We start from the raw sequence: 27,044 nt of genomic DNA on the forward strand, positions 1-27,044 counted from the left end.
CAAAACCTGGCGGAGGTCCTCCAGCAACTGAATCGCGTAGGACTGCGGCTGAAGAGGTCGAAATGCGTCTTCATGGCAACAGAAGTGGAGTTTTTGGGGAGAAAGATCGCGGCGGACGGCATTCGGCCCACAGATGCCAAGACAGAGGCTATCAGGAACGCGCCCAGGCCACAGAACGTTACGGAGCTGCGGTCGTTCCTGGGACTCCTCAACTATTTCGGTAACTTCCTACCGGGGTTAAGCACCCTCTTAGAGCCCCTACATGTGTTACTGCGTAAAGGTGAGAACTGGGTATGGGGAAAAAAACAAGTAATTGCTTTTGAGAAAGCCAGAAACATTTTATGCTCCAACAAGCTGCTTGTATTGTATAACCCATGTAAAAGACTTGTGTTAGCATGTGATGCATCGTCATATGGAGTCGGGTGTGTATTACAACAAGCTAACGTTGCGGGGAAGTTGCAACCTGTCGCCTATGTCTCCAGGAGCTTGTCTAAGGCCGAGAGGGCCTACAGCATGATTGAAAAATAGGCATTAGCACCTGTGTGTTCGGGGTAAAGAAAATGCATCAGCACCTGTTTGGCCTCAAATTTGAGCTGGAAACCGATCACAAGCCCCTCATATCCCTGTTCACTGAAAACAAGGAGATAAATACTAATGCCTCAGCCCACATACAAAGGTGGGCACTCGCGCTATCAGTGTATACCATCCGCCACAGGCCAGGCACCAAGAACTGTGTGGATGCTCTCAGTCGGCTATCATTGCCCACCACGGGGGTGGAAATTAAAAAACCTGCAAACTTGTTGATGGTGGCGCAGCCCGCAGACTTGTTGATGGTCATGGAAGCGTTTGAAAATGATAAATCACCTGTCACGGCCCGTCAGATTAGGACTTGAACCAGCCAAGATCCTCTGCTGTCCCTAGTAAAAAACTGTTTACCGCATGGGAGCTGGGCCAGCATCCCTGTTGAAATGCAACAGCTAATCAAGCCATTCCAGTGGCAAAAGGACGAGCTGTCCATTCAGGCAGACTGCCTGTTATGGGGTAACCGCGTAGTGCTACCCAAAAAGGGCAGGGAGATGTTCATCTCAGATCTCCACAGCACACACCCGGGTATAGTAATGATGAAAGCGATAGCCAGATCCCACGTGTGGTGGCCCAGTATTGACTCTGACTTAAGAGTCCTGTGTACGGCAATGCCGCGTGTGTGCTCAGTTGAACAACGCGCCCAGAGAGGCACCAGTAAGTTTGTGGTCCTGGCCCTCCAGACCATGGTCGAGGATTCATGTCGACTATGCGGGCCCGTTTCTCGCTAAAATGTTCCTGGTGGTGGTGGATGCTTTTTCAAAATGGATTGAATGTGAAATAATGTCGGGAAGCACCGCCACCGCCACCATTGAAAGCCTGAGGGCCATGTTTGCCACCCACGGCCTGCCTGACATACTGGTCAGTGACAACGGGTCATGTTTCACCAGTGCTGAATTTAAAGAATTCATGGCCCGCAATGGGATCAAACATGTCACCTCGGCCCCGTTTAAACCAGCCTCCAATGGGCAGGCAGAGCGGGCAATACAAACAATCAAACAGAGCCTTAAACGAGTCACAGAAGGCTCACTCCAAACCTGCCTGTCCCGAGTACTGCTCAGCTACCGCACGAGACCCCACTCGCTCACAGGGGTGCCCCCGGCTGAGCTACTCATGAAAAGGACACTTAAAACCAGACTCTCGCTGGTTCACCCCAACCTGCATGATCAGGTCGACAGCAGGCGGCAGCAAGAAAATGTAAACGATGGTCGTACCACTGTGTCACGGGAAATTGATCTGAATGACACTGTATGTGCTAAACTATGGACATGGACAATGGACAAATTTGCAGAAAGCACCTGGACCAAACGCGGCTGTGGTTCACAGACTGCCCTGAACAACCCACAGCAGACACCACCTTTTTCGAGCCCACAACACATACCTAAAGGATCAACGACACCACCCCGGATCAGGAAATTGAACCCATCACGCCCAACAGCCCAGCAAGACCAGGCTCACCCAGCAGCCCTGCAAGGCCAACAACACGCCAGCCTAGCGAGGGCACAGCCAACACACCAGAACAGACATTTGTACCGAGGCGGTCCACCAGGGAAAGAAAGGCTCCCGACCGCCTCACCTTGTAAATAGTTTTCACTTTGACTTTGGGGGAGAGTGATGTTGTGTATCTGTAAACATGCAGTCCCATATTCCGCCACGAGGGAGCGCATCCCCTGAAGTCCAAAGGGATCCCAGCATCCCTTGGGAGCACTGAATAATAAGCCGGCCCCCCAAGGCCTGTTCCTCACTCTGGAGTGTCTTAATAAAGACTGAGGTCACTGTTACTTTAACCTCCCTGTGTGCAGTATCATCTATGTTAGGAACACAATAACCCCCACCCCAAAATTGGGCCAAACAGTGGAAGGATTGCTTCAGCATGTCTAGAGTGCATTTCACTGTGCTGTGGGTCGTGGAATGGGCCTCATTGTAATAGCACTCACTGCTGTGCAGGAGATACAAACTGGGACTGTCTCCTTGCAGTCAGCTGGACCTCTCTTGTCTCCTTCAAATAAGCTGCTGGAAACTCATGTATGCTTCCCGGAAACTATGCAATGACATGCAGGATGACATTCTGGTGGTCAGATATAACCTGTACATTAAAGGAATAGAAGTCCTTCCTGTTGATGCAGGCACTTGGCTTTTAGTGAGGTGCCCTGATGGCCTCATTGGTGCCAGCTATTATTGCCTATAAAGGTGGACAGATCTTTTATTGATACCATGTCAGCTTTGGCTCAGTGGCAGCACTCTTGCTTCTGTCTCAGAGGATTGTGGTTCAAGCCCCACATCATGACCTGGGCACACAATCTAGGCTGTCATCGTGCAGTACTGAGGGGTTGCTGCACTGTTGCGGGTGCCGTCCTTCAGATGAGATGTTAAAGTGAGGTCCCACCTCTCAGGTGGATGTAATGGATCCATGATACAATTCAAAGAAAAGCAGTGGAGTTCTCCTGATGTCCTGACCAACGTTTATTTCTCAACCAACACCACTAAAACAGATTATCTGGTTGTTTATCTCATTGCTGTGTGCAAATTGTTGTGGTTTCCTACTTTACAACAGTGATTATATTTCAAAAGTAATTCATTGGATATGAAATGCTTTGAGTGATCCTCAGGATGTGAAAGGTATTATATGAATGCAAGTTTGTTTTTTTCTCTTTCTAAGTATAGTATCTTTTAATGAGTTACCAAGATCATAAGTCTAGCTGGTCGGCCGGCTGGAGCAGAATTTTGGGTAGCACGAAGCCATTGGCTGGCACCAAATTGGAGGGGAGCCCAGGGCAGGGGAGGTCTAAACCTTCATTATGGGACCTCAAGAAGCACTCCTGGTGCTTCTGGTCCCGCACGGAAGCCTTTAATGGCTTCTTCTGGCACCGGATTCTCTTCTCACTGTTTTCACTTACCCACAATACTTCACTGCTTAACTCACAGTTAAAATTAACGTGGGGACCTGATGATGTCACAGGACCTTGAGCTGCATTTTTGAAGATGAACCCTACTGGCGTCAGGTTGGTTTCCTTGGCACCAGCTCAGAAGAGCAGGTTAAAATAGAAGAAAGCGGGATCGTGAAGGACATCAGCTGGTAAATCACCTGTTTCTGCTGGGCAGGTAGGATTAAAATTGTCCCTTCAGGCTTCCTAATATGTCTCTACTTATCTGTAGAATAACTCCACAAGGCCTAGTGCTGCGTTTGAACTGCTGTGACCTTAGTCTCTTTATTGTAACTGCAGAGTGACTTCACCGTGTGGTGACCAGCCTTTAATACAGCTCCTGCCTGGGCTTCCCACAGTTACACACTCTAGTGGCACCAGCATAGTATATACACGGCATATACATATATGACAACATTCCCTCCCAAAGTCTTTGATGCGAGTTAGTTACAGGTTGAGGCGATCTGGAACTCTGTGCTCCCTGGTTGATCGTCTGAGTGTCACTTCTGGCATGGGTGAGTTGGTCGAACCACTGCTGTCTTGCAGCGCTGTTGGTCTGACTGGACTGTTGGAGATGGTGGGATCATCCTTGTGGTTGGCAGCAAGGTCTGTAGCTGATTGGGTGTGTGTAGGTGGATCGCTGAAGGTAAGGTCCTCTCCCTGTAGTTCCTGGTTACCTGTAAATCGCAATTTGGTCTGGTCCAAATGCTTTCTGCACATTTGTCCATTAAGCAGTTTGACAACAAATACTCTATTCCTCTCCTTGGCTAAAATAGTGCCAGTGACCCATTTGGGGCCATGACCGTGATTCAGCACAAACACTGGGTCGTTATCAGTGATGTTGCATGATACAGCCGCGCGATCATGGTACATGTTTTGCCAATAACGCCTGGTTGCCACCTGATCGTTGAGGTTAGGGTGAACTAAGGAGAGCCTGGTTCTGAGTGCATGTTTCATTAGTAACTCCACAGTGGGGACCTCGGTAAGTGAGTGGGGTTGTGCCCTGTAATTGATCAGCACCCGGGATAGGCGGGTTTGTAAGGAGTCTTTCGTGAAGCGTTTCAAGCTCTGCTTTATGGTTTGGACTGCCCGCTCCGCTTGGCCGTTGGATACAGGCTTGAACGGGGCAGACCTGACATGCTTGATGCTATTGCGGGTCATGAATTCATTGAATTCTGAGCTGGTGAAACACAGACCATTGTCGCTGACCAGAATGTCGGGCAAGCCATGGGTGGCAAATATGGCCCTGAGGCTTTCAATGGTGGCGGTGGACGTGCTGGATGCCATTATTACACATTCAATCCACTACAACAAAGAACATTTTTCCTAGAAAGGGGCCCGCATAATCTACATGGATCCTGGATCATGGTTTTGAGGGCCAGGACCACAGACCGAGTTGAGCCTCCCTGGGGAATTGCTCAATTGTGAGCAAATGTTATACTGGCGTAAGCATGACTCCAAGTCCGAGTCAATGCCGGGCCACCAGATGTGGGACCTGCCGATAGCCTTCATCATGACTATGCCTGGGTAGGCACTGTGTAGGTCGTGTATGAAGGTTGCCCTGCCTTTTTTTGACAGAATGACACGGTTGCCCCCTAAGAGGCAATCCGATTGGATGGACATTTCGTCTTTACGACAGTGAAACGGCTTTATCTCATCTTGCATTTCTCTTGGGACCGCTGACCAGCCCCATTGAGGACGCAACTTTTTATAAGAGTTGGTCCAGGTCCTGATCTGGCGGGCCGTTACAGGTGACACTTCGCTTTCGAAGACGTCCATGACCAGGCACAGGTCTCCGGCCTGCGCCATTTCCACCTCAATGGTAGGCAACGATAGCCGGCTGAGGGCATCGGCGCAGTTCTCAGTGCCTGGCCTGTGGTGGATCGTATAATCGTAGGCCGACAATGTTAGTGCCCACTTTGGATTCGCGACGAAGCATTGGTGTTTATGACTTTGCTTTCTGAAAACAGTGAGATTAGGGGCTTGTGGTTGGTTTCTAACTCGAACCTGAGTCCGAACAAATACTGGTGCATTTTTTTTACCCCATGGACACAGGCCAAAGCCTCCTTCTTGACCATACGGTGGCTCTTTCGGCCTTGGATAGACTTCTAGACACATATGCAACCAGTTGGAGCTTGCCCGCTACATTGGCTTGCTGTAAAAGACACCCGACACCATACGACGACATATGCTAAAACTAGACGTTTACCTGGGTCATACAATACAAGCAACTTGTTTGAACACAGCAAGTTTCTGACCTTTTTGAAGGCTGCCTCTTGATTTTGACCCCAAATCCAGTCGTCTCCCTTGTGTAGCAACTTGTGCAATGGTTCGACCTAGGTGCTCAACCCTGGAAGAAAGTTACCGAAATAGTTGAGGAGTACCAGGAACGAGCGCAGCTCCGTTACAGTTCGTGGTCTGGGTGCATGCTTGATGGCCTCTGTCTTCGAGTCCGCAATCTTCCTCCCCAGGAATTCTACCTCTGGCGCCAGGAAGACATACTTGGATCATTTCAGCCGGAGTCCGACTCTGTTTAGTCGACTTAAAACCTCTTGCAGGTTGTGCAAGTGTTTGGTGGTGTCGCGACCAGTGATTAGGATGTCATCCTGAAATACAACGGTCCGTGGAACCGATTTCAACAGACTCTCCATGTTCCTTTGGAGGATGGCTGCAGCTGAGCGGATCCCGAACGGGTACCTGTGATACAAGAACAGTCCCTTGTGTGTGTTAATGCACGTTAATTTTTTCGACGACTCAGCCAGCTCCTGGGTCATGTAAGCGGTGGTTAGATCCAGCTTGGTGAACGCCTTTCCCCCTGCTAATGTCGCAAAGAGATCATCGGCTTTGGGTAGCGGATACTGGTCTTGTAATGAAACTCGGTTGATCGTTACCTTGTAGTCGCTGCATATTCTGACCGTGCCATCGCTCTTCAGTACCGGAACAATTGGGCTGGCCCACTCGTTGAATTCGACTGGTGATATGATTCCCTTGCGTTGAAGTCTGTCCAATTCGATCTCCACTTTCTCCCTCATCATGTAAGGGACCGCTCGAGCCTTGTGATGAACAGGCCGTGCCTCGGGGACCAAGTGGATCTGCACTTTGGCACCTGTGAAGTTGCCAATGCCTGGTTCAAATAAGGATGGGAACTTGCTCAGCACTTGAGCACAGGAAGCATCGTCCATTGAAGATAGTGCTTTGACGTCTTCCCAGTTCCACCGAATCTTCCCCATCCAGCTTCTGCCAAGCAACGTTGGCCTGTCGCCTGGTACAACCCACAGTGGCAAGTCGTGTATCTCTCCATCATAGGATACTTTTACGTTCGCACTGCCGATAACTGTGATCAGTTCCTTGGTGCAAGTGCGCAGCTTTGTCTGAATCGGGCTCAGCTTGGGTCTTTGTTCTTTGTTGCCCCACAGCCTCTCAAATGCCTTCTGGCTCATAAGTGACTGACTCACCCCCGTGTCCAACTCCATGGAACCATGAATGCCATTTATCTTGACTTTCATCATCATGGGGGGGGGGCTTATACTTACTATACAGTATAAATGCACACGAGACCCATACTTGAGAGAAGGTCACTCTGTGACCAGTTACCTTTATTACCAAGACCTCAAGTGATGAAGATGGGTGGAGCTTCCCCTTTTATACCTGAAAGTCCAGGTTAAGAGTGTCTCCCACAAGTTCACCCCCTTGTGGTCAATGTTCTCAAGGTGTACAACTTAGGTCAGCTTATACATGGGTTACAATGATAGTTGAATACATGACATCACCTCCCCCTCAAAGTCTTATTGGGATCACAGGTTAAGTCTCTCTGGTGGTTTATGCTCCCTTGTAGAGTGCCTGAGTTGGGGCTCTGGTTGTTGGTCGCTGGCCTGAGTGTCTGCTGTTTGTGGTGCCTCAGGCCTGTCCGGACTGCCCACAGTGACTGGGCTCTCCTCCACTTGGTTCCAGTGTTCGGTCACCTGTGGTGGAATAAACTCTATGTCATGTTGTTCCTCTGTTTCTTCTATGGGGTTGCTGAACCTCCTTTTAGTTTGATCCACGTGTTTGCGGCAGATTTGTCCATTGGTAAGTTTAACTACCAAAACCCTATTCCCCTCTTTGGCAATCACAGTGCCTGCAAGCCATTTGGGCCCTGCAGCGTAATTAAGGACAAAAACAGGGTCATTGGCATCAATACATCGCGCCCTTGCATTCCTGTCACGATAGTCACATTGTGACTGTTGCCTGCTCTCAACAATTTCTTTCATAGTAGGGTGTAGAAGGGATAACCTGGTTTTGAGCGTCCTTTTCATTAGCAGTTCTGCGGGTGGAACCCCTATGAGCGAGTGATACCATTGACCTTCCTGATCACTTGCTGTACCTGCAAACTATCCTTTTGTGTTTCATGCACAAGTACCCCCGGGTCCCGCAATCTTTCTCCATTTAAATAATAACTTCCTCTTTGATTTTTTTCTGCCAAAGTGCATGAGCTCACACTATCCAACATTATGGCTCAGAGACATGGACCATGTACAGTAGACACCTCAAGTCGCTGGAGAAATACCATCAACGATGTCTCTGCAAAATCCTACAAATCCCCTGGGAGGACAGACGCACTAACGTTAGCGTCCTCATCCAGGCCAACATCCCCAGCATTGAAGCACTGACCACACTTGATCAGCTCCGCTGGGCAGGCCACATCGTTCGCATGCCAGATACGAGATTCCCAAAACAAGCGCTTTACTCAAAACTCGTCCATGGTAAACGAGTCAAAGGTGGGCAGCGGAATCGTTACAAGGACACCCTCAAAGCCTCCCTGATAAAGTGCGACATCCCCACTGACACCTGGGAGCCCCTGGCCAAAGACCGCCCTAAGTGGAGGAAGTGCATCCAGGAGGGCGCTGAGCACCTCGAGTATCGTCGCCGAGAGCATGCAGAAATGAAGCGCAGGCAGCGGAAGGAGCTGCCAGACTCCCCGTCCACCCTTTCCTTCAGCCACTGTCTGTCCCACCTGAGACAGAGACTGTGGTTCTCGTATTAGACTGTACAGCCACCTAAGAACTCATGCTAAGAGTGGAAGCAAGTCTTCCTCGATTCCGAGGGACTGCCTATGATGATTGTTAATTATGTAAACACTACCAATCTGCAAGACTTGCCACCAGGGGGCACACCTGTGGGAGACCCAAGGGTCACCTACACACCCTGGGCAAGCAGGTATAAAAGGCAGACTGCCATGCTGCCTCCTCACTCTGGAATCACAATAAAGAGACCAAGGTCAAACAGTTTGAGCTTAAGCACAGCATTGTGGAGTTATTCTAAACGTAACAATTGGCGACAAGTAACAGATCACGAACTTTCATGCAGTTATGGCTGCCGTTGGTATTCTTGAGAGATTTGTTGAGGGTGATGATTGGGAAGCCTTCGTTGAGCATCTTGACCAGTACTTCATGGCCAATGAGCTGGAAAAGGAAGAAACCGCGATCAAGCGCAGGGCAATTCTCCTCACCGTTTGTGGGTCCACGATATATGGCCTCATCAAAAATCTGCTAGCACCGACGAAACCAATGAAGAAGACATATGCAGAGCTGTGTACGCTGGTTCGGGAACACCTCAAGCCGAAGGAGAGCATCTTGATGGCCAGGTATCGCTTTTATACACACCATTGCTCTGAGGGTCAGGACGTGGCGAGCTATGTCGCCGACTGAAGATGCCTTGCGGGATTGTGCATATTTGCTTGATTTTTGGGGGAAGTGTTGCGGAACTTTTTTGTGCTTGGAATCGGCCACGAGGTCATTCTTCGCAAACTGGTGTCTGCCGTTTCCCTAGATCTGAGCAAGGACTTTACGATAGCCCAGGCTTTTATGTCCACGAACGATAACACTAAACAGATATCATTGCAGCATCGGAACTCACCGGCAAGTACTGTGCATAAAATAACGCCTTCAGCAGGCAGAACTGTACATGGCAGGGCCTACACGCCCACAGAGACCAGACCTAGGATGACTCAGAGCTCGCCGTGGGGTGTGAATGCGAATCCATTAGCACCATGTTGGCGCTGCGGGGGTAATCATAAAGCCCATCAATGTCGATTCAAGCACTATGTGTGCAAGGGCTGTGGAACAATGGGGCACCTCCAACGAATGTGCAGATGTGCTGCAACTCACCACGTGGCAGAGTCAGCAGAGGATGATCGATCCGGCGCGGATCACGCTGAATGAGTAAGAGAGGCAACTCAACCCGAGGCTGAAGAGGAAGTGTATGGTGTACACACCTTCACCACGAAAAGCCCTACCAAAAATGTTAAAAGTCAAATTAAAAGGCATTCCAGTTTCCATGGAATTGGACACGGGGGCGAGTCAGTCAATTATGTACCAGAAGGCTTTTGAAAAACTGTGGGACAACAAGGCACAATGGCCAAAACTAAGCCCGATCCACACCAAGCTGCGCACTTACACCAAATAGCTCATTCCAGTCATTGGCAATGCGGCAGTGAAGGTATCGTACAATGGAGCTGTGCATGATTTACCATTATGGATTGTACCAGGTGATGGCCCAACGCTGTTCGACAGAAGCTGGCTAGGAAAGATCAGATGGAACTGGGACGGCATCAAAGCACTGTCTTCGGAGGATGACACCTCGTGCACCCAAGTGCTAAACAAATTCCCGTAGTTATTCGAGCCAGGCATTGGCAATTTCACAGGCGCCAAAGTGCAGATCCATCTAGTCCCTGATGCATGACCCGTTCATCACAAAGCCCAAGCGGTGCCATACATGATGCGAGAGAAAGTCGAGCTTGAGCTGGACAGACTTCAACGAGAGGGGACCATATCGCCAGTTGAGTTCAACGAGTGGGCCAATCCAATTGTTCCGGTGTTGAAGAGCGATGGTACGGTCAGAATCTGCGGGGACTACAAGGTAACGATCAACCGAGTCTCATTACAGGACCAGTACCCACTACCCAAAGTAGATGACCTTTTTGCAACATTAGCATGAGCTGGATCTAACCTCTGCTTACATGACACAGGAGCTGGCTGAACCTTCAAAAAAATTGATGTGCATCAACACGCACAGAGGACTGTTCATATACCACAGATGCCCCTTTGGGATTTGCTCGGTGGCGGCCATCTTCCAGGGGAACATGGAGAGTCTGCTAAAACCGGTTCCGTGCACCGTGGTGTTCCAAGACAACATCTTGATCACTGGCCGCAACACCACCGAACACTTGCACAAACTGGAAGAGGTTCTCAAGCGACTGGACAGAGTGGGGCTCAGGCTGAAATGTTCCAAGTGTGTTTTCCAGGCGCCAGAAGTCGAATTTCTGGGGAGAAAGATTGCGGTGGACAGCATCAGACCCACAGACTCCAAGACGGAGGCCATCAAGAATGCACCCAGACCACAGAATGTGACGGAGCTGCATTGGTAACTTTCTACCGGGGTTGAGCACTTTGCTGAGACCATTGCATTTATTGCTACGCAAGGGTGACGACTGGGTTTGGGGTAAATCTCAAGAGACAGCCTTTAACAAGGCCAGAAACCTGCTATGTTCTAACAAATTACTTGTACACTATGACCCATGTAAACGTTTAGTACTAACTTGTGATGCATCTTCTTACGGGGTCGGTTGTGTGTTACAGCAAGTCAATGGGTCAGGCAAACTGCAACCGGTTGCATATGCATCCAGAAGCTTATCTAAGGCTGAAAGAGCCTACAGTATGGTTGAGAAAGAAGCATTAGCATGCGTATACGGGGTTAAGAAGATGCACCAATACCTATTTGGGCTCCGGTTCGAACTCGAAACCAACCACAAGCCGCTCATTTTGTTTTTCTCAGAAAGCAAAGGTATTAACACCAATGCTTCATCCCACATCCAAAGATGGGCACTAACGTTATCTGCATATGATTATGTAATCCGCCACAGACCAGGCACCGAGAACTGTGCGGATGCTCTCAGTCGGCTACCATTGTCCATTGGGTGGAAATGGCACAACCCGCAGACTTGCTCCTTGTAATGGATGCTTTTGAGAGTGAGGAGTCACCAGATCAGGACCTGGACTAGCCAGGACCCGGTGCTATCACTAGTAAAAAGCTGCGTCCTCAATGAGAGCTGGTCGGCTGTTCAGGGGGAAATGCAAGACGAAATTAAGCCGTTCCACCGACGCAAGGACGAAATGTCCATCCATTTGGACTGCCTCCTATGGGGGAATCGTGTAATTTTGCCAAAAAAAGGCAGGGAAACGTTTATACGCGACCTTCACAGTACGCGTCCAGGCGTAGTCATGATGAAGGCTATCGCCAGGTTGCACGTTTGGTGGCCCGGCATTGTCTCGGAGTTGGAGTCATGCGTTCACCAATGTAACACTTGCTCACAGTTGAGCAACGCACCAAGGGAGGCCCCACTGAGTCTGTGGTCATGGCCCTCCAAACCGTGGTCAAGGGTTCACGTAGATTTCGCTGGCCCCTTTCCAGAAAAGATGTTCCTAGTAGCAGTGGACACGTACTCTAAATGGATTAACTGTATAATAATGTCATCATGTACATCCACTGCCACCATTGAAAGCCTCCGGGCCATGTTTGCCACCCATGGTTTGCCCGACGACCTTGTTAGTGACAATGGACCATGCTTCACCAGCTCGGAGTTCAAAGAGATTATGACCCACGATGGCATCAAGCATGTCAGGTCTGCGCCATTTAAGCCCGCATCCAATGGTCAAGTGGAACGGGCAGTCCAAACCATCAAGCAGAGCTTGAAACATGTGACGGACGGTTCCCTGCAGACCCAGTTATCTCGGATTCTGCTCAGCTACCGTACGCGACCCCACTCGCTTACCGGGGTTCCCCTTGCAGAATTGCTAATGAAGAGAGCACTCAAAATTAGGCTCTCCTTAGTCCACCCGGCGTGATCATGTAGAAACCCGGCGTCACCGACATAACATGTACCACGATCGCGCGGCTGTATCACATAACATTGAGGTCAATGACCCTGTGTTTGTTCTCAATTATGGTCATGGTCCCAAATGGGTTGCTGGCATTGTGTTAAAGAGGGGAATAGAGTGTTTGTTGTCAAACTTTTGAATGGACAAACGTGTAGAAAGCACTTGGATCAGACCAAACTGCGGTTTACTGACAACCAAGAACAGTTTGAAGAGGTCATTACCATCATTGATCCACCCACACACACCCAACCAGCAATTGACCTCGCGGTCAACCACGAGGACGAACCCACCATGCCCAATAGTCCGATCAGACCAGCCACACCGCAGTGCAGCAATGATCCGACCGACTCACCCATGCCAGGACCTCAACTCAGGCGATCAACCCGGGAACACAGAGCCCCGGATCGCCTCAACTTGTAAATAACTTGTACATAAGACTTTGGGGGGGGAATTATGTTATGTATGTAAATACTACCAATGTGCAAGACTTGCCACCAGGGGGCGCACCTGTGGGAGCCCCAAGGATCACCTGTACACCCTGGGCAAGCAGGTATAAAAGGCAGACTACCATGCTGCCTCCTCACTCTGGAGTCACAATAAAGAGACCAAGGTCACAACAGTTTGAGCTTAAGATGTACAGTTTTGTGGAGTTATTCTAAATGTAACAATGATGATAGCACGTAATGTTACCTTACTGTTTCCTGAGTCGCCATGATTTTCTTCCTTCTCACGTAAATATCTGTCAGCTGTTTCAAAGGGAATGGATGAGGTGTTGTAATTTCCATTCTCTGACATGTCTGGGATTGTGTCATGACACATGGAATCTGGAAGCTTGCCCTGCATTGTTCTGTAAGAAAGAGAATATGATGATTTCCACTTATAATAAAAACAGAAAATGCTGGAAATACTCAGCAGGTCAGACAGCATCTGTGGGGAGAAAAACAGAGTTAACGTCTTTGGTCGATGACTCTTCGTCAGAACTGGAAAAAGTTAGAGGTGCAACAGGTTTTTAAGCAAGTGTCGGGGCAGGGAAAGGGGGAGGGGAGGAAAGAATAAAAGGGAAGGTCTGTGATAGGGTGGAAGGCAGAAGAGATTAAGAGACAAAAGGGATGATGGTGCAAGGCAAAAGGAGATGGTAATAGGACAAGTTAAGAAACAAAAGATTAATCCAGACAGGGTGTAAATGGAAATGGCAGAATCATCATCAGCTGCCATGGGAAAGAGAGAAAAAAAAAGTAAAAAAATAGAGGTAGGGTTTATGGTCTGAAATTGTTAATCTCGATGGTGAGTCCATAAGGCTGTAAAGTGCCTAAACAAAAGATGAGGTGCTGTTCCTTGAGCTTATGTTGAGCTTCGTTGGAACAGTGTAGGAGGCTGAGGACGGAGAGGTCATGGAGTGGAGCGGAGAATTCAAGTGACAGACGATGACATTAAACTGATGATTTCTACTGTGCACTATCCCAATTTCTGGAGATGCATTTTGAGTACTTGCCCTATCACTCTATAGTGTGGATGGTACACCTGGAGACTTAATCAAGTGTTGAAAGTCGTAACCGAATTTTCCCACCTGCAAGTAAGCTGGAGAAAGGTGGTGCATGGCTGCAAATATCAAAAGAGGTCCATGGCAAAATTACACAGGTGCTTCTCAGGCAGAAGAAGAAAGAAGAAGAACTGTCTGTTCAATGGAAGAAGGGGTAAGAAGCAGAAAAAGATACTATAAAATATGTGGATCGAATGGGAAAATGGAAAGCTGGGTCCAGTAATGTCAGATGATGCTGTTGAAATAGACTATTCTGGGTACTTTGTTTAGACTCATTGAATATGCTGAAGTCATGGATGAGCAATGGAAAACCACAATTGAGGCAAATGCAGTAATTGTACGTGCATGTAGTCGTATCAATTTACATAGGAAGGTCACAAATCCAACCGCATACTACAGCATGGCTGAATTCGATCTACCACCCTGAAGAGGCTAGGCATATGGAGTCAAATGCCGGGTGGGTGGGTTAAAGACTTAAATATGGGGTACGCATCCCCAACATGCTGCGCACAGGACTACCGTCTTATTTATGGCGCCAGATATTGTGATGTCTGATTGTTCAGCTGTAGAGAGGCAGGACACTTCATTAACATATTTAAATTGGGCTCTCACAGTGCATTTGGGAGCCCGATTTAAAATTCACTACTGCTACGTGGGTTTCCCAGGGGTCGGGAAATTTGGCAGTGAAAGGAAGGCAGCAGCTGCCAACTCCACAAGGTAAGTGCTTTTTCCAGCACTCCTTGTAGGCCAAGAGGAGTAGGTACACGCCCCCTGGCCTCTCATGGAAGCCTTCCGCCTTCCCGTGCCGATCACGGCTTTTATCTCTCCTCCTGCTGCAATGGCCTCCCTTGCCCTCCAGTCCTGATTTCGTCTCTCTCCCTCCAGCCTCAATGGCCAATCCCTCCCACTGCCCCGATGGCCTCTTGCTCCCTCCAGCCCCGATCACTGATCTTACCCCATTGAGCAAACCACAACAGCTTCCTTACTCAGGCCACCAGCTAAAATTGCAGTTGGGTTTGATGAAGTCATCACACCCTGATCTGCCTATTTAAAGCAGAAATTTGCAAGCTTCATGTTGATGTCCTTGCTAACAGCTCAGAAGACCAGGTTAAAATAGAAGGCAGCGGGATCTATGCGGGATAATGACTGGTAAGTCACTCAGCCGATTTTAACTGCCCGGTTTCCATCAGGCGGGTACGGATAAAATCGCCCGTTAAGTTTTTCTGTGCTTCCAGCAACCACCAGAATCAATTTTGTCAGACATAGAAACATAAAAACATAGAAAATAGGTGCAGGAGTAGGCCATTTGGCCCTTCGAGCCTGCACCACCATTCAATAAGATCACGGCAGATCATTCACCTCAGTACCCCTTTCCTGCTTTCTCTCCATACCCCTTGACTCTTTAGCCGTAAGCGCCACATCTAACTCCCTCTTGAATATATCCAATGAACTTGCATCAACAACTGTCTGCGGTAGGGAATTCCACAGGTTATCAACTCTCTGAGTGAAGAAGTTTCTCCTCACCTCAGTCCTAAATGACTTACCCCTTATCCTTAGACTGTGTCCCCTGGTTCTGGACTTCCCCAACATCGGCAACATTCTTCCAGCATCTAACCTGTTCAGTCACGTCAGAATTTTATATGTTTCTATGAGATCCCCTCTCATCCTTCTAAACTCCAGTGAATACAGATCCAGTCGATCCAGTCTCTCCTCACATGTCAGTCCTGCCATCCCGGGAATCAGTCTGGTGAACCTTTGCTGCACTCCCTTAATAGCAAGAACGTCCTTCCTCAGATTAGGAGACCAAAACTGAACACAATATTCCAGGTGAGGCCTCACCAAGGCCCTGTACAACTGCAGTAAGACCTCTCTGCTCCTATACTCAAATCCCTGAGCTATGAAGGCCAACATACCATTTGCCTTCTTCACCGCCTGCAGTACCTGCATGCCAACTTTCAGTGACTGATGTACCATGACACCCAGGTCTCGTTGCATCTCCCTTTTTCCTAATCTGCCGTCATTCAGATAATATTCTGCCTTCGTGTTTTTGCCCCCAAAGTGGATAACCTCACATTTATCCACATTATACCGCATCTGCCATGCATTTGTCCACTCACCTAATCTGTCCAAGTCACCCTGCAGCCTCTTAGCGTCCTCCTCACAGCTCACACCGCCACCCAGCTTAATGTTATCTGCAGACTTGGAGATATTACACTCAATTCCTTCATCCAAATCATTAACGTATATTGTAAATAGCTGGGGTCCCAGCACTGAGCCCTGCGGCACCCCACTAGTCACTGCCTGCCATTCTGAAAAGAACATAGAAACATAGAAACATAGGTGCAGGAGTAGGCCATTCGGCCCTTCGAGCCTGCACCGCCATTCAATGAGTTCATGGCTGAACATGCAACCTCAGTACCCCATTCCTGCTTTCTCGCCATACCCCTTGATCCCCCTAGTAGTAAGGACTACATCTAACTCCTTTTTGAATATATTTAGTGAATTGGCCTCAACAACTTTCTGTGGTAGAGAATTCCACAGGTTCGCCACTCTCTGGGTGAAGAAGTTTCTCCTCATCTCGGTCCTAAATGGCTTACCCCTTATCCTTAGACTTTGACCCCTGGTTCTGGACTTCCCCAACATTGGGAACATTCTTCCTGCATCTAACCTGTCTAAACCCGTCAGAATTTTAAACGTTTCTATGAGATCCGTTTATCCCGACTCTCTGCTTCCTGTCTGCCAACCAATCCTCTATCCACATCAGTACATTACCCCCAATACCATGTGCTTTAATTTTGCACACCAATCTCTTGTGTGGGACCTTGTCAAAAGCCTTTTGAAAGTCCAAATACACCACATCCACTGGTTCTCCCTTGTCCACTCTACTAGTTACATCCTCAAAAAATTCTAGATTTGTCAAGCATGATTTCCCTTTCATAAATCCATGCTGACTTGGACCGATCCTGTCACTGCTTTCCAAATGGGCTGCTATTTCATCTTTAATAATTGATTCCAACATTTTCCCCACTACTGATGTCAGGCTAACCGGTCTATAATTACCCGTTTTCTCTATCCCTCCTTTTTAAAAAAGTGGTGTTAATAAGAACTGATCCAGAGTCGATAGACTTTTGGAAAATGATCACCAATTCATCCACTATTTCTAGGGCCACTTCCTTAAGTAATCTGGGATGCAGACTATCAGGCCCCGGGGATTTATCGGCCTTCAATCCCATCAATTTCCCTAACACAATTTCCCGTCTAATAAGGATTTCCTTCAGTTCCTCCTTCTCACTGCATCTGTCCATGTTACCGTTCCTTCTCCCTGTATCTATAACCTAATATACATAATGCAAAGAACTAGGCTAGTTGCTCCTTATCTTTAGAATTTGGGACTTGGGTGCAAATCAATGAAATACAACTATCAAAGATAACTTTGAGTGAATGTACAGATGATGCATTATCTGCTCAGAGCACCCTGGGCAAAAAGGGATCTGAGCTGAACTGCCAGCCACTTAGATTTCTTAATTAAGGGATGAGAATGCTTAGGCTATAAATTATCAATTTATAAAAGCACTGTTTTCATCCTTAATACTGTGCACCTCAGCAACTTGGAGCAGTCTTGCAACAAGTGTCAACTCATCTTGGGGTGCAGAGTGCGACATCCCACAAATAATATGAAAACATAAGCCAGATCCTAATACAGCTACAGCTTTTAAGAGGACCACAGCATTTGGATCGAATAAGGAGCACAACCATCTCTAACACTCTTGAGAGTCACCACTTATGCACAATCAGTGGAAGCAGTTAACTACAACGACGACAACAACTTATATTTATACATCGTCTTTAACGCAGTAAAATGTCCCAAGGCGCTTCACAGGAGTGTTATAAGACAACAACAAAAAATTTGACACTGAGCCACACAAGAAGAAATTATGGCAGATGACCAAAAGTTTGGTCAAAGAGGTAGGTTTTAAGGAGCATCTTAAAGGAGGAAAGAGAGGTAGAGAGGCGGAGAGGTTTAGGGAGGGAGTTCAGAGCTTGGGGCCTAGTCAGCTGAATTGTACCGTAAACATGTTTATGGTACAAAAACTGCTTCTACTTTCATCACTATTCATTTTCACAGGATAGATATGAAATAAAATGTATCACTGTTTTTGCTGTAATGTGCGGACAAGTTTTACAGCTACTTACTCTTTGTTTTCCAGGAGTGAAGATTCAGGATTTAACCACTCAGGTTTCCTTAAGGGATCACATGTTGACTTTAGTGACAACTCACCAAAAGTTAGTAAGTCTGTTAGCAAAACAAGGAAAAATACATTTAACCCATCTCTAGCCATTTCCCTGTATTGTCGTTGCTAAATGATCTATAATAATATAATGCAAAAATGATGGGCTGAATTATCCTCCCATTGACAGATTATCAGTGGAGCAGGAATACTGCTGCCAATATGAATTTGGAGTTACCTCACTGAAATTTCCTCCTGGTCCCCTCATTTCAAAGCAGGGTTGGCTTAGACTAGTAATACTGCTCATGATAGATTTACTGACACTGTGAGGGAGGTAAATTCAGTTCTGCTGCAGCCTTTAAACGGCTATAGCCAGTTAAAGGGCATTATTACTTTCTAAGCAGCAGGAAGAACAGTAGCAATTTTTGAAACAGCAACAGCATCCTTGAGAGTGAGAGAGTGGTTACAACGTTGCCCAGATTCCCAGATACATTTCTGGAGGTGTTACTGACCGAATTGAGGGCCAGAAGCAGCAGATTGCTGAGTACTGAAGGTAGGAAGTCCCATAACACTGAGGTTCAGGCTGTCTGGAAGGTGGCAGAGGAAATCAATGCAACTTGCACCACCCCACGAACTGCACACAGTGCAGGAAGAGATTCAATGATCTCACAAGAAGAGCTCAGGTAAGTCAAGGCATTCTTGCCAATACTAGTCCTCTATCACTCATACAGCCTTCACTTAGATCCGTACTGATCATATTCTTTCTCTCGCAGTATCTGAGTATCAGGGAAACTCACCTGCAATGAGCAACCTCTGCAAACATTCAAGTACCTTCCAAGTACTCAAAATCACCATGGCAACTCACAATGTCTGCCACAAGGACTACTGCCACTACTCTTCAAGGACATTTCATTTAATGGGACAATACATCTCATCAACATTGGATGTATACACTCAAATGAGTGAAATTGTCCATGTCACTTACATGCCCTTAACAATATCTTCTCTCCCTCCAAAAGGAAAAGCTGGCCTACAACCAATGCCACAGAAATACAACCGGGAGCAGCAATGCTGAAAACCCTGAATGCACAGAGGAGGTGTTGCAAATCATGGGTAGGCAGACAGAAGAACCTGTGGAAAAGGATGAGGTTGGAGGTGAGGTGGCAACAAAACTTTGGGAAATTCCCATCATAATTTGTCAGCTTTCTGAGCTTTCTCAAAATATTACAAATGCCCTTATGCTCAACAACTATTTTTTCAAGGAGGAATGTCACTGTGTGCACAGCTGAACAAGTTCTTCTATATTTCACATCACAGGGGGTTACCTTGCAGGAAGGGGCGCCGGCCATGATGATAACCATCCAGGCACTTTCAATAGGGAGTTAGTTGCCAGAACTGCCCCAATTGTTGTCATTTCCTCAATGACTGTGTCATGGCATTCTACTTGCACATGAACCAGCAACGAGTCACTGACAAGAGAGGAAGTAGCTAGTCAGTCAGAATGGCTATCATTGCGTGAATCACTGAATACTCATGAGAATGAGGACCTGAGTGGAAAAAGAGGGACAGCATTGTCCTCCACAGAGGGTGGCGAAACAACCAACTAGAGACCCAGTTGTCAAGGGCCCAGTTTTCAAAAGATCTATGACCAGGGAGCATAGATCTCAGGTGGAGGCAGTGGAGATGGTTTCCACGCATATGGTTGAGTTAGGCAAATGGGAGAAGAACATAAGAACATAAGAAATAGGAGCAGGAGTAGGCCATTTAATACGATCATGGCTGACCTGATCATGGACTCAGGTCCACTTCCCTGCCCGCTCCCCATAACCCCTTATCGGTTAAGAAATTGTCTATCTCTGTCTTAAATCCATTCAATGTCCCAGCTTCCATAGCGCTCTGAGGCAGTGAATTCCACAGATTTACAACCCTCTGAGAGAAGAAATTCCTCCTCATCTCAGTTTTAAATGGGTGGCCCCTTATTCTAAGATTATGCCCCCTAGTTCTAGTCTCCCCTATCAGTGGAAACATCCTCTCTGCATCCACCTAGTCAAGCCCCCTCATAATCTCATATGTTTCGATAAGATCACCTCTCATTCTTCTGAATTCCAATGAGTAGAGGCCCAACCTACTCAACCTTTCCTCATAAGTCAATCCTCTCATCTCCGGAATCAACCTAGTGAACCTTCTCTCAACTGCCTCCAAAACAAGTATATCCTTTCTTAAATATGGAAACCAAAACTGTACACAGAATTCCAGGCGTGGCCTCACCAATACCCTGTATAACTGTAGCAAGACTTCCTTGCTTTTATACTCCATCCCCTTTGCAATAAAGGTCAAGATTCCATTGGCCTTCCTGATCACTTTCTGTACCTGCATACTAACTTTTTGTGTTTCATGCACAAGTACCCCCAGGTCCTGCTGTACTGTAGCATTTTGCAATTTTTTACCATTTAAATAATAACTTGCTCTTCTATTTTTTTCTGCCAAAGTGCATAACCTCACACTTTCCAACATTATACTCCATCTGCCAAATTTTTGCCTACTCACTTAGCCTGTCTATGTCCTTTTGCAGATTTTTTGTGTCCTCTTCACACATTGCTTTTCCTCCCATCTTTGTATCGTCAGAAAACTTGGGTACGTTACACTCGGTCCCTTCTTCCAAGTCATTAATATAGATTGTAAATAGTTGGGGTCCCAGCACTGATCCCTGCGGCACCCCACTAGTTACTGATTGCCAACCCGAGAATGAACCATTTATCCCGACTCTCTGTTTTCTGTTAGTTAGTCAATTCTTTATCCATGCTAATATAATACCCCCAACTCTGTGAACTTTTATCTTGTGCAGTAACCTTTTATGTGGCACCTTGTCAAATGCCTTCTGGAAGTCCAAATACACCACATCCACTGGTTCCCCTTTATCCACCCTGTTCGTTGCATCCTCAAAGAATTCCAGCAAATTTTCCAAACATGACTTCCCTTTCATAAATCCATGCTGACTCTGCCTGACTGAATTATGTTTTTCCAAATGTCCTACTACTGCTTCTTTAATAGTAGACTCCAACATTTTCCCAACCACAGATGTTAGGCTAACTGGTCTATAGTTTCCTGCTTTTTGTCTTCCTCCTTTTTTAAATAGGGCATTACATTTGCGATTTTCCAATCTGCTGGGACCTCCCCAGAAGTCCACTACCCAAATCTGCAGCACACTGCAGGAAGCTTCCCACAATCTGCATAATACCCTGGAGACTGTGACAGCCTGGGAGATTTCTGTGGCAACAAGAAGCCAGGAACAGCTTCCAAGGACATTGGTGGCTTCTGTAATAGCTGCCAATGGTGCTGCCATAGATGCTTTCACTGGGCTTCTAAGACTTGGCTGGTACTATTCAATGTATACTGTCACAGACCAGTAGCTCCTCTGAACCTGTTCCCAACACCAGTGGGCTGCAAGGGATGGTCACCGATGTCACTGTCTCTCCAGAGAGTGGCACTGAGCCTGTTGCCTTAAGGCCTTCTCCAAAGCCTACACATGAGGGAGCACCAGACATGAACCTGGCATCCCTTGCTACTGCAAGAAAAATTTTGCTGAAACCTGGTATCCCATGGGACAGCTGCTTCCTTGAAACAAGAGTCACATCAAATCTCCAAGGCTCTCGGGGGCCCAACTCAGCCACCAACCGCTCACTCAGGCACTTCATAAGAGTAGCATATTAGGAGCAAAAGCAAGTCAGTTAACTGGTACAAAGGGTAGACATGGTATTAAGTAGTTGTAGACAGGGTGATTGGAATTTTTGGCACATTTTGCAGAATATATTTTTCTGTATAGTAAATATGGCTTGTGCACATAGAGTTCTGATTTCATTTCTGTGCATTAATTCTCTTTTGCAGGATGGGGGTGTTTGCTATGATGACAAGGGGACTGTAGGCTTCTGTCTTATCAAGTCACTTGCAGAAATCTTTGACAGTAAGGAACTTTGTGATGGTGGGGGAGAACAGACAAGTGTGAAATCACCTTATTTGGTGAGTCAATCTTTATTTACTGAATAAAGTAATGCTGGTTGTCCCCTCTCACATCCTTTCTGTCCTGTGCACCTTTGTCATGCTGTGAGGATTGAGGTCCATCCACCTCTCTTCATCATCATCACCTTCAGCTTCTGGAAGCAACAAGCCTTGCTTCATTGGGATAAACATTGAGCAAGACCAGTCTTTTTTAGCTACAATAGACTTACCTGGCACACCCCCTCGCTTTGCTAACTTCACGTAGTCAGAATCAGAATCAAAAACAGCATTACGACGCCCTCGAAATCTTTCCACCCCAGTTGTCATGTAGCCAAGACCAGGAATCCGTGAGGTTTCCCGTTGCTTATTGTTAGAATTTTCATCTTTTATATGTAAGGCAGATTTAAATTGCTCTGTGACAAAAAGTAAAGTGTATTAAAAAAAAATGCATTAATAATATTAACATCTCCATAGGACATTTTGTATCCAGGTTTGGCGATTAATAATAGCAAATGGAAATCTAATCTACCTTAAAATCCTCAGAATACCAGATCAGACATAGCTGTGGTCCCCAACTTGTCTTCTGACACTTAGGATGGGACTTTCTGCCTTGGCGGAATCCTGGTTCAACTTTGGTGAGTTGAGAGGTCTGCCAACCCAATGGCCCACCCTTGCTCGTGGCCAATTTTCTAGTGTCACAGTCATTTAAATAACCGGCTGCATTCATAGAAACATAGAAACATAGAAAATAGGTGCAGGAGTAGGCTATTCGGCCCTTCGAGCCTGCACCACCATTCAATAAGATCATGGCTGATCATTCTCTCAGTACCCCTTTCCTGCTTTCACTCCATATCCCTTCATCCCCTTAGCCGTAAGGGCCATATCTAACTCCCTCTTGAATATATCCAATGAACTGGCATCAACAACTCTCTGCGTCAGGGAATTCCACAGGTTAACAACTCTCTGAGTGAAGAAGTTTCTCCTCATCTCAGTCCTAAATGGCCTACCCCTTATCCTAAGACTGTGTCCCCTGGTTCTGGACTTCCCCAACATCGGGAACATTCTACCCGCATCCAACCTGTCCAGTCCCATCAGAATCTTGTATGTTTCTATGAGATCCGCTCTCATCCTTCTAAACTCCAATGTATAAAGGCCCAGTTGATCCAGTCTTTCCTCATATGTCAGTCCAGCCATCCCTGGAATCAGTCTGGTGAACCTTCGCTGCACTCCCTCAATAACAAGAACGTCCTTCCTCAGATTCGGAAATACATTATGGGGAAAGGAGAAAAATCATTGAAGTAGGTGTCAGGTATCTGCATTTTGGAGTCGCTGCCTCCTGGCAGATGAAAATGTGTGTACATTTTTTAAAATATATCAATTTTGTGGAGCTGGGGAGTAACTCTATGCCCTTTAAAAATTAAATGACCCCCACAGCGTGGCACAGTAATGGATGCTCAGAGGGCATAGGAGTTCCTATTGCCCAGGGTTGCTAAGGCATAAATAGATGATACAAGATAATATGTTCTTGTTACTTGCAAGCCTTTGAATATGCCCGCCCATATTTGAACAAATGTATTCTATGTCTATGTCTGATCACTTACAGTGGAAAATCCCAGAAATAGTGGAGTAAAGTAGGAAGACAATACAGCAGCTCCCTATGTATTTCCCACCCCATTCTGCTGGACAAGAGGTGGGGAGCACAACGTTCCAAGTCTACACCTTTAGAATGGCCATGTGGGTGAAGCACCAAAGGGTTTCCAACTACTGCAGAACCATTCACTTCCTGTAGTATAGTAATAATAATGAGGAAAAACGGCAAAGGGGGAAAGAATGTCTCGTTAATTATTCTAAACTGCTGCTGACTTAACCCAGACCCACTTCAGTGGTAGATTCTATGACGGTACTGATTGGGGTGCATGCCAATATTTTTTTAAAAGTCACCAAGATATGACCTCATCCCACCCTTTATTACCTCATCTATCCCTTCCTCCCATTGTGCACCACCTCGTCTTTATATTAATCATCTGCATAAACTGCAATCTCATTGAAACCCCTCTCAAACTTTGGTGCTGCACTCATACACTGGGTATGTGCAGCACGTATATGTAGCGAAAAAGAATTGGCCTCATGGAGCAACCCAGCATATCTTCAATCTTCTTGTAAAGAAAGGAGATTGAGGGATATAAAAATGTTAATAGATCTGCTTGGTTCACAAACTGCTGCATGCAGATTACATTACTGGGTCTCAGCATAAACAAGGTTGATATAATCACTGTACAACAGCAAAGCTGAGATGACATAATTTATTGCATGCAATCTATTCAAAGAACATTGCTAAATATAGATTTTTCTGCTGAATTTATTGCGGAATTTGCAATGCTTTTAAATTGATAGGACATGGGTGGATTATTTGCTACTTGTAGGGATGAGGGTTTGGTTTTAGAGACTGGAAAATTTGAGTACTCATGCAATTCTGACACTCTATTCTTAATCCTACTGACTAATGTATAAGCCTCTCCAAACTACCAGTGAACAATGATACATTCGCGCACAATAAATGCACACAGTCATTTTTACATGTCTGGGTTTGGACACAGAATGTTCCTTCTGGAACAATCTAGACAGTAACACAATAGTAAATACATACACTGTCAGCAGATCATCAGAGATTGGACACACTATCCATTATATTACCGGAGAATATTCATCATAGATACCTCCTAAGCTGCTAAATACTTTAAAATTTCACATTTTAAAAATTACCTTTGTTGTGGTTCCAGCCTACAACCTACAATAACATCAGAACATAAGACCATAAGAAATAGGAGCAGGAGTAGATCACAAGGCCCTTTGAGCCTGCTCCGCCAATCAATAGCTGATCTTCGACCTCAAATTCACTTTCCCGCCCTATCCCTATGTCGCTTGATTTCCTCAGTGTCTAAAAAGCCACTAAAAACCCAGAAAATGAACAAGTACAACTGCATAAATTAATATTTTATAACTTGCTCTTGCACACTCAGGGGTCGAAATTCGGTCCCGCTGCTTTAGAAGCGGTGTCACCGGCTGACTTTATCGCTAAAAGTGGCATTGCACACTCATTCTCGGGCGCAACGGAGCAGCATCTCAGGAGGCCTACCGAATTTCCCGACGATAGGCTGCCGGCATGCGAGGTAAAAAAAATGAAAAAAAAAGTTTACGACACTTTCCCTCACACACACCCACATTTCCCCATTGATCCCATTAATACCTAAATGCAAAAAAAAAGTAAATATAAACACTTACCTTGATCCTTGGACCCTACCGCCCCGGGATCCTCGATGTCCCACCACTTTTCCCAGGCTGTACGGATGCCTGCCGGTAACGACACCATATTCACCTAATTTCAGAGCCACGGCAGCAAGGGGGTGTAGTACGCTCGATGACGTCACCATGTGGATGGGTGCCAAGCACGCAGTGCTACGTCTTGCCGCTGCCCCCACCGCCCAACTAAATTTCCAGTCAGCCCAGGAAACCGGTCGCCGCCGACGGTAAGGACTTAACCACCCCTCTCCAGCGGCAACGGCTGGTATTAAAAAAACAATTTTGACCCCTCAGTTTTTAAAAATCCTCTGTTTTCTCCTTTTTTAAAGGCACTGACATATTTAACAATATCATTGTGATGATGCTTATTTAATTATGGAGTGGACATGATCTTATCCTAATCCAACTCCCACACATTCTATTACAAAAGCAAAATACTGTGGATGCTAGAATCTGAAATAAAAACAGAAGGGTCTGTGATCCTTCATCAGATGAAGGGTCTGTTCTGACGAAGGGTCACAGACCTGAAACGTTAACTCTGTTTCCCTCCACAGGTGCTGCCTGACCTGCTGAGATTTCCAGAATGTTCTGTTTTTATCCCACACATTCTAGTAGAATTCAAAGGATAATTACCATGAACAAATGTTTCCCCTCCCTGATGCCAAATGTGATTCCCCACGATCACCCCCGCTGATATCAGCTATGTTAGCACCGATTAGGAATCAAACCTGTAACCTTCTTGGTTTGTATGGCTCAGTTCCACATGAGGCGATGGCCCTGAATTTCAATGGGCCACAATTCCATCCCTTACATCAGGGTCACGTACCCTGATACCCTCCAGCACTAAACCCAATGGAGATTGCAGACGTTCCTGTGGACTTACAACAAAATTACTGTGGCAGTTTGCCAGACCGGGCAAGTCATTTCAGCCCCTAAGTCTTTACCATTACAGAAACTCCATTTCTTTTTTTAAAAGGGCACATCAATTTGGGTCAGTTCAGATTCAGAGCTCATAGAATATGGATGTTTTCTGACAAAGGGGAATCGATTCCTCTGACCACTGGTTGTAGCAGAATCGCATACAAAATCCTAATAAACATGTTTACAATTTGCTGCCAGTGGCAAAATAGAGGAAATCTCTAAAATATTTGACGTTTTCCAAGAACTGACAATTGGTGGAAAATTCTAAACTATTTCTCTTTAAAACACTTGCCCATAAATTCCAGGGTTCCTGCTTTACCATCGGATGTGTGCCAGAGTGGGCCTCTGAGCCACTTATGACCAAACCATGGGGATACGGTCATTGAACTAGTCGGGGGAGGGGAGGTCCACACCTGCAAGGGTTCAACAGAGGCTCCGAGCCATCCGAACTAACGTGAGGAAAATTGTTTTTTAAAATATTTTCCTGAAGGGTATTTGAAGTCAGTTTAAGTTAATTGATCTATTCTAGGATTGATTATATATGCTGGTAAACCTTTTGGCACTTTTGGAAGGCTCAGTACTGCATCTATGCCAGTTCTCATCTGGTGTTGGTCCTCCTGGGCCCAGGGAGAACATA

General features: G+C 46.4%; 1 protein-coding gene across 6 annotated transcripts in view; it reads right to left on the minus strand.

Annotated features, from left to right (window-relative positions):
• The window catches only part of LOC139259808 (uncharacterized protein C7orf57 homolog), a 157,596-nt gene that overhangs the window by 60,206 nt on the left and 70,346 nt on the right, over positions 1-27,044 (minus strand). For 4 of the 6 annotated variants that reach the window (XM_070875612.1, XM_070875608.1, XM_070875607.1 and 1 more), the window contains 4 exons: positions 24,950-24,974; positions 22,417-22,599; positions 18,156-18,255; positions 13,112-13,268 (listed from right to left, as the gene is read on the minus strand). In XM_070875612.1, coding sequence (XP_070731713.1) covers positions 13,112-13,268; positions 18,156-18,255; positions 22,417-22,599; positions 24,950-24,974 — 465 coding nt within the window. The remainder of the gene's footprint in view (positions 1-13,111; positions 13,269-18,155; positions 18,256-22,416; positions 22,600-24,949; positions 24,975-27,044) is intronic. The other 2 variants (XM_070875610.1, XM_070875609.1) reach the window with 1 other exon arrangement.

This window comes from Pristiophorus japonicus, chromosome 3 (genome assembly GCF_044704955.1).
Source record: "Pristiophorus japonicus isolate sPriJap1 chromosome 3, sPriJap1.hap1, whole genome shotgun sequence".
NCBI classification, from domain to species: domain Eukaryota; kingdom Metazoa; phylum Chordata; class Chondrichthyes; family Pristiophoridae; genus Pristiophorus; species Pristiophorus japonicus.